At 38.5% G+C, this 8,581-nt stretch overlaps 2 protein-coding genes across 2 annotated transcripts; one reads left to right on the top strand and one right to left on the bottom strand.

Annotated features, from left to right (window-relative positions):
- Positions 1-1,135: 1,135 nt before the first annotated feature.
- LOC113669740 (trace amine-associated receptor 9) lies at positions 1,136-2,410 on the bottom strand. Its single transcript, XM_027185817.2, has one exon. The coding sequence runs from the start codon at positions 2,408-2,410 to the stop codon at positions 1,136-1,138; it is 1,275 nt and encodes a 424-aa protein (XP_027041618.2).
- A 4,669-nt stretch (positions 2,411-7,079) lies between these two features.
- Positions 7,080-8,138, top strand: LOC113669742 (octopamine receptor beta-2R). Its single transcript, XM_027185819.2, has one exon. It carries the CDS (start codon positions 7,080-7,082, stop codon positions 8,136-8,138), a length of 1,059 nt encoding a protein of 352 aa, XP_027041620.2.
- The last annotated feature ends 443 nt before the right edge of the window (positions 8,139-8,581 follow it).

Raw genomic sequence — 8,581 nt, 5'->3', positions numbered from 1 at the left:
TTAGGCGGTATTAAGAGGTGCTAATTAGTGGTGACGGCCTAAAAAAGAAGAAAAATGCAATTTTGGGTGAAATCATTAACAACTGTGATATTGACGGGAAAGGATCGTAGGTGTTGAGTAATAATTAGTGAAATTTTGCCAGTTGACGATATGCCCTCACCTGAATCCTTGTTTCATGCTGCCTACCAAACATTCTCCTACTTAACTTCCCCTCACTCTATCCTAAGTTAGTGTCCGAAGAACAGACATGGAATATGGGCATATCGGCGAGTTTCTTAGAGAAACTGAATGAATTCATTCTTCCTTCTCATGCGTCCTGAATTGTTAAATATCTGTTTCTATTCTTTGTTTCACTCCTTCCTTATATTTGAAGCTTTGGAGTTTTTTCTTGGAATAACATTCATAATAAGAGTTAGTGTGTAGGAAGAAACCTAATTTCAAAACATGACGTGGAAATCTTACTTTCTCTGTTTCTCATTCCTTTATGAAAACTAAGGATTATCAGACTTAATCCTTTGGGGCCCCAGGCTACACAAAATTGGCGGAGAAAGATGAATTATGTATTAAAAAATACCGCAGCAGTGACGAAAACTAGTCAAGGCTTGCTCATGAGAGTGGTTTTTAAATATTAATATGGAAAGTAATCGGAGATTGCAATGATAGCTTTGTTCTACTACTCTGTTATTGACGCTAAATTCTCAAGCTCAATCAATCGGATGCAAACTCGACATCAATCGCGGCCTTGTCACTAGTTTTTTTTTTCGCCGTGTTTTCTGAAAGTCACGTGGCTCTAATTAGAACTTCTATTGGCTCCTTGTGATGGTAGTCCCTAATCTGTGCTTTAGTTTTGGTTTCTCTACACCTAATACACTCAAAACAAACGAAAGGCGAAATGTAGAAAATTACCTTGAAATTATTTTATCACTAATAGCGAAGAGAAGTGATACAAAATGTTTTCGTCATGCAAATTGCTTACTTTACTTGTTCTGGGGAAGATTTTTAGTTTCAACGTTTCCGAAAATATCTTGTTATAGCAAAGGTTAAATTAGGTAAGGCAGTTTCTTTTAAGAGTGCATGCAACGCGTTTTTCGATAGTTTACTTCTCTTTGTTCAAGAATACAGATTTATTTTACAATTACAGAAAGGTTAGGGTATTCTCCTTCGTAAAGCCCACTCTTCCAAAGTGTAAACTGTGAATTTGACTTGGCAGAACTTCTGACTCACAATTTCTCAACTGATAGTCTGTCGGAATCTCACTGAAGTGAAGTTCACTATCAGTATCCATCTCTGGAATTGGACTGAGGCAAGGTCTCTGTGACATTACACCAGCCTCGATTGAAAGAAATTGATCGGAGCCCTGTTGGCAACCTGAAAAACTTGGGAGTGGTCCTCTTCTTGTTTTCAAGAAGAAAGCGTTCGATTGTCGACGAAGTGGAAGACTTGCGCTTTCAACTTGGTAACTGATTTCGTCAGAGCTAACATGAGGCGCGACCCCAACCCGCCTAAACAAATTCTTTACTCTGGTTCGAAACTCTCGCTTCCGGATGGAGTATATTATAGGATTGCATACTGAGCTGACGAAGAAGATACAAGTTGTGGATAGAGTAACTTCTGCTGGAATCTTGACATTTTTTACGAACTGACGGCAAAGTCCTACAATCCAACCGGGTAAAAAGCACAACAGAAACGCCGCAATGATAATGCTGACATCGACGGCTGCTTTTCGTTCGTTCATGCGCCTCAGCGTTTCTTTGCGATGGATCTCCGCTCCAACGGTGCGTTCGTTGAGGATCGGCGCGGCAGCGTTTCTTTTAAGAATGTTTGCCGTCTTTAAGACTCGCCAGTTTAGGAAAACTATTACCAGAAAAGGCACAAGAAACATGCCAATCACATACAACGCAATGTTTCTTGCTATGGAATCATCATGAACTGACCATCCTTGCTCGCAGAAGAACACTTCGGGGTTGTATACGTAATTGCCAAAACCAAGGAACGGACCGATGGAAACTAGAATCGGAACTATCCAGATGAGGGCGATAAACACTGATTTGCATTTTGTCATCGTGCCATCGTGGGTCAAAGGGGATCTCACTATAGCTTTGTATCTTTCGTAAGAAACAGCTATCAGATGCAGAACGGTGTTGAAGTAGAAATATCGCACAAAAAACGGATTAAGGTAACACATCGTTTGTCCGTAGCGCCATTTTTCTTCTGCTATGCTGGCGATGCGGAACGAGTTTGTTAGAATCAAACAGAGAATATCGGACGCTGCAAGACTGGTGAGTAAAATATATCGCATTACATTGAATCTCCTCTCAAACGCGATCGTCATGAACACCAACACGTTTCCGGGGAGTCCGACGATATTAAAAATAGCGTGGAGAACTGCGATTATTTGATGAAAAGACATACCTGATCTTAGAATCAAACGCTTGAAGTATACTTTGCAAGAGTCAATGACGTTTTGGGGTACGAGCGCTATGATGCGTAACTTATGTAACTCCAAAAAATACCTCAGTAAACTACATCCTGGTAGCAGGATCTACGCGGAACGTTTCAAAAACAAGTGAGGTGAAAAATTATATTATCTTTGCCTCAATGCTTGTCATATCTGTGCAGAACCATCAAATAACTTAACAAAAGAAAATAATAAATTGTTTTTGAACAATTCAAATTTTCAGAAGCAGTGGATTGTTTATCTGAAGTGTTGATCATCTTCCGCTGCAACGCGAGATTGATCAAGATTTTAAGAATAAAAACAACTTGTACTTTAAAACTGAGAGTCGCCAAATTGCGTTTCTATACTTCATTCCCATTTTCTTGCGTCATGCAGCATAAAATAAACGGTAAAATAAACGTAAAAGTGTTGTCTAACTGGAAAATGAACCCCAATACTTAGTGACAAGATTATATTTTGTTTGCATCAATTTTGTTTTTATTGTTTTGGTTTTCCTATTGCATTATAGATCACTAGACTAAATGGACTTCTCGGTTTGATGAAGTTTAAGAAGACCCACAAAAAACTCCTTAGTTGGTTTCTGGTCAAGACTTGGAATCGACTTAAGAATCAAAGACCTAAGAATCGACTTAAGAATCAAAGACTTTAAATCGAACTTTTGGTTTAAGATGCAAGCATCAGTTTAATTCCGGACTCGGAGGAAACGTAGATAAAAACCCTGAATTAGTGGGTGCCATGAAAACCTGTGCCAAACAAATCAATTTGCCATTGAGTGTCGAAAGTAAAACGAAACTGTGGAGTATTTTGCTTTACTTAACTCGTGATTGGTTAATAAAATTCGCGCCACGCCAGCAGCCAATCGGAATCAAAGCTAAACATAATCACGATTGGTCAATTGTCTTTCTCCCACGCTTATGAAAGTTTCCTTGTTTTTTTATTGAATTCTCTTTGGCATCTTGTGAGGAACCCCTGTGTTTTGATGTGCGGTTGTAATTATTTCAGATTTCGTTTAGAAATGCCTCTCTCGTAAACGAGATTTTATCCTTGAAAAAGTAATTGACGATACGAAAACTGCAAAAAAAGTAACACAAAGACCACTGAAATAGTTTTTAAAACTTGCGGTCAGGGGAGTGTTGACAAATTTTGCTTGTTGTGACACAGGAAGCCTCAAGTGCAAGATGTTTATTTTCATCATTTTAAATCAAAGCTGCTCCGTACAACAACAAAGCTGCGTATTAATTGTAGAGAACGCACGGAAATTCATTTTCAACCTCCATTAGGTCAAGGTTATGTATATCGTATTTCCTCGAACAAGCGCCCGGGCGCCTGTTTAAAATTTCGGCCAAAAGTGGTTGCGGGGGCGCTTTCTGGAGGGAGGGCACTTAATCGAGGGAGACGCTTATTATTTTCCAGTACTAATTCCTTTTTACCTGAAGCTTAAAAATTTATAAATAGAATTAAGCAGGTTTTCTTTGTATCCCTATTATTTAAGAAAGTGAAGGAGGGGGGTGGGGAGAGGCGCTCATTCGAGGGGGGCGTTTGTTTGACATTATGGCTTATGGAGGGGTGGGCGCTTATTATAACGTGGGCGCTTATTCGAGGAAATGCAGTATATATATATATATATATATATATATATATATTAAAAGAAGGTGGATGTAGAATAAAAGCATTTTGAAGGTTAAGGATAACATGAAATTCTTTCTGGAGTTTGACTTCACGGAATGGCAATTGGAGGGGGGGAGGGGACATCCTTTTGAGTTTCGAGGTGACTGAAGTTTTCTCATTGTGACTGACTCAGAGTAATTTTCTATTCAAGGGTGCAGAAAATTTTAACGCGCCAACGTCAAATTTTATCATTTTTGAGTTACAATACACCTCTTTTCTCAGAGAACGTTTTTCGAATTCTAGTCAATCGTAGAATCCTGTTATTCGGTAAGCAGAAGTTAGATGCAAGTCACTCTTAGGGGTGAAAGGATTACCGTAACGTGTCGCCAAACAGAACACGGTTTTTCGGGGTCTTGAATTAATATGCCGGAGAACAGTTAACCGTTTATGACTGGGTACCTGTCCAGACACAAAATCTGGAAATCAGGCGTGGATGCTAAGGATGCGTGAATGCGCGGTCCACAAGTTTTTGCCGAAGGTCTTGTTAGGTGTTCTCCATGGCGCTTTGATATTGAAATTGAGAGGATGCTGTCATATTCTCACCTTTGAAGGACCACCGACGACCCAGTTTATTCTCTTATCCAGGCTGTCCACGGTTGTTATTTGTTTGTGCAGAAAGAATACGAAAGAATAATCATTTTGCGTACACGTTCGTGATTTCGCTCACGCCATAGAATCGGCACTCGAACGAGAATGATAAAATCAGAAGGACGAATTAGGTGAAAGAAATCTGAAAGTCCTAAAGTAAGAAATTAGAAATTCATCCTTTCTTGGACAGCGGGGTAACTGTGAAAACCCGACTCAGGCCTTTCTCGTTCTTTCACTCCTCCACTTCTATCGCGCCGCTGTTTTACCAACTGAACGCCTAGAACCGGAAAATGAAGGATGCATCTTAAGAATCTGAGAGAATTACATATTAAATTAAAGGAAAGTTCATTTATAATTTTGCAAAACTTGATGGTATGTATGTGTCAACACAGAAAACTTGACAAGAAGTTGTGGGCGCTGAGTGATCTCGGTTCTGACTCGGCTGTACTATTGTAACGCTGGATACAACGAATAATGATAAAAAAGCAACACTTGTCAAAATACCTTGTCGTTCACACTCAGGAGCACGTAAAACTTGTCTTGGAAAACTTGCTATTGTGTAACAGGTTTTACCGGCATGATGACTAATTTTCAAACTTTTTTCGTGTTCTCCCAACGTACCAAGTATGTTATTACGCCGATAAACCAATAGAAAGTGCAATTTATTGCTTTTGTAAAATTCAAACAAACGGTAGGTTGTTGGCCAATTAGGACATCGCTCTTCGTATCTCGATAATTTCACTTTCTCTTTCAACGTGATTTGATTTAATGACCAGGGATTCCAGAGATATCTCCCCCAATTCATCGATTTTTGAAAACTTAGTGGCTTCAGTTTTTTGACAAATGTTTAATATTTAAGTGACAAGGTATGATTTCAGACCAAATTGCACAAAACGGAGTTTAATTACCATTTTATTACATCTATTTTGAAATCCAGTTGCCAAATACAAGTTTTTGTAATCTGTACAAGTACTTAGAGCTGGTTTGTAAAAAAACGGTTTTTCCTGCAATTTGATTGATTTTTTTTTTGAAGAAGTCTTAAAATTTAATTGGTTTTTGTGTTTTAGTGAAGTGGTCTTATTGGCTGAGAAAAAGATGCGATTTTAAGCATAAATTTAATATGATAATTTGGTCTAATAAACTGAGTAGATAATGTAATAAGCCACCGTAAAAAGTTTCTAAAGCTCACTTTTTGAGCGTTAGCTCTTGGTCAGAGCCCTTCGATATTTGCCCTGACGAATGGCTAACGCTCTGAATGTCAGCTTTCCAAATTATCTACTATTTATTTTTAACTATTTACGGTGGCCAATTTACTTTTATCAACTCAGTTGTTAAAACCAAATTATCTTTTTACACTTCCCCACCGACGCAGCACCACAGTTTCTTTAGAAACTTGCCCCCTTTATTCATTTGTCGTTTTTCAGTTCAGAAAATAACATCTGCATGTTGCTGTTGTTGATAACAAGAAAGAGAGGAAACACATGTCGGTAAAAACTCTTTCCCAAGATAATCCTGATTTCTTTGTTGATAAACACCTAACATGGATAACTTTAATTAAATGGAGCTTGATCGACGAAGAAAAGAAAAATAAAAGCTTTGATATATTGAACTAAGGACTGTGGACTCATTGGCCACGTCGACTATAAATTATCTTTAACACGTTTTTATATGAAAGGAAGTTTTCGAGGCCCTCGCAGCTTCTACCCACGTATTGACGTGAGGAATAGATTAAATTTTGTTCCAAATGCATGTAGACCAAATCTTCTTTCCGACGTGGATAACGCGTGCAGAAAAGATTTGTGAAACGCAAAACAAAAAGGGCTCGCGATTCGTTTTTGGGGTCGCTGCCTCTAATTTATCTTAAACTTTCCAAAAAAATAAATAGTAATAATAAGAAAAATAAGAGTTATGATGATAAAGAAAAAGAAAAGAAACTCCTCAAAGCCATGTGAATCTCGAGAACTCGTTTAGATTCTTTAAGACATTTAGCAGGATACTTTGCTTTTCAAATTATATTACAGGTAAATCCTAAAGATTTATCCTCAAATCTTCGCTTGTCATCTCCTCTTCTAGTTATTATACTTTCCTTATAAATTGGACAAAAAAAGTTAGGTTTGTTTTTTCTCTTCACTTTTTCGCCGGACGATTCACTGATATGATAAGGAGAAATTCTACGTGCTACTAACATGTGGGAGTTTAAGAAAGTATAACTCAGTTTCCGTTTCAATTCTCTCTCTAAAACATGTCAAGTACTTCATTTGCCCTTATTGTGTGGTGTCTGTTGTTATTTCAGGTCCTCCAAGATATTATTGGAAGAAGCTTCTGAGGATGGTTCACTTGAAGAAATAACTCGACAGAGTCAAACATGGTTTTTCACCAAATCGTTGCAACATTTCACGCCCTTTTCGACGTCATTGGAATTCCAGGCAATTTTTTGGTAATCGTGACGACCGTCCTGGAAAGGAGATTTCATGTGATGCAGTATATTTTGCTTGCAAGTCTTGCAGTTTCAGATATTCTCTGTTTGACTCTAGTAAACTCTTTCCGCATCGGAAGCATAGCGCAACAGAGATGGTTGTATGGAGGAACAATGTGTTACCTTAATCCTTCATTTGTGCGTTATTTCTACTTCAACTCTGTTCTGCATCTAATGGCTGTTTCTTATGAGCGATACAACGCTATTGTGAAATCCCCTTTGACTTACGATGGTACGATGACAAAATGCAAAACGATGTTGGTGGCTCTCATCTGGATAGCCCCAATTCCGTTTTCCATCGGTCCGTTCCTTGGTTTTGGTAATTACGTTTACAACCCCGAAGTGTTCTTTTGCGAGCAAGGATGGTCAGTTCGTGGTGATTTCATAGCAAGAAACATTATTTCGTACGCGATTGTCAGCTTTCTTTTACCTTTTCTCGTTATTGTTTTTCTTAACTGGAGAGTCTTTCGAACAGCAAAAGCTCTTCAGATAAACCCAGTGGCCAACAACCTTGGTTGCTTCGACGATTCTGATTGCAAGCGACAACAACAAAACCAACGAAATGAGATCATATTAAGGAAGAAGAGGGAACAGAAAGCCGCTGCCGATGTCAATATAATCATCATTGCATTTCTCTTATGCTATCTTCCAGGCTGGATTACAGGAATTTTCCGTCAGTTCGTGAAAGACATCAAAGTTACAGCAGAGGTCATTCTAACAACAACGGGCGTTTACTTCTTCAGCTCGGTGTGTAACCCAATTATCTATTCCCTTCGTAAAAGAGAATTCCATAAAGGATTCAACGAGGTGGTGCGCTGTATGACACTTCAAAAAAATTCAAGTATCTTAGACGAGAACGTAAATCCGTTTTCAAGCTTCAGTGTACGAGCAAGAGCTTTCAGTTCAAGAAATATTCCTGTTTCAGACTTCTCTGACGGTCAGGATTGAGGATCCTGCGGTACTTGGGAAGCAGAGCGAACTCTCCACGTTTCTGTCTTTAATATAAGAAGTCAGAAAGATAGTTTATAAACGGACTTTTCTTGCTTAAAACTCAAACTTAATTTACGGAGACCTGAGAGCTCGAAAAAGATGCTAGGATGCAGAAATTATGGTTTAATTTCGCTTCATTGGTTTAGGTGTCCATCCCAATTGGCGGTAAAACTTTAAGCCCTTTCAATAGTCTATCCTTGGAAATTAAAGTCTTTCAACAGCCGTTTTATTTTGTTTTTTCCGTTTTTCTTATTCTTGTCTTTTATTGCTTAGTTGAGCGAAGGGAGGAACAAACACGCAGAAAACGATTCCGGAACGTGCTAGCGACAGCGGAGCGGACGAGGGGAAAAAAAGAAAAAAGAAAAAAAGAAAGAAAAGCGCTCTTTTCTCGACAGGATTGC

Source organism: Pocillopora damicornis, chromosome 1 (assembly GCF_964200805.1).
Source record: "Pocillopora damicornis chromosome 1, jaPocDami1.2, whole genome shotgun sequence".
Classification (NCBI taxonomy): Eukaryota; Metazoa; Cnidaria; class Anthozoa; order Scleractinia; family Pocilloporidae; genus Pocillopora; species Pocillopora damicornis.
This window is presented reverse-complemented; position numbering and strand designations above follow the sequence as displayed.

Bases quoted from the DNA above. Each gene is read 5' to 3' on its own strand.
- LOC113669740 (XM_027185817.2), bottom strand. From the start codon at position 2,410: ATGTCTTTTCATCAAATAATCGCAGTTCTCCACGCTATTTTTAATATC.
- LOC113669742 (XM_027185819.2), top strand. From the start codon at position 7,080: ATGGTTTTTCACCAAATCGTTGCAACATTTCACGCCCTTTTCGACGTC.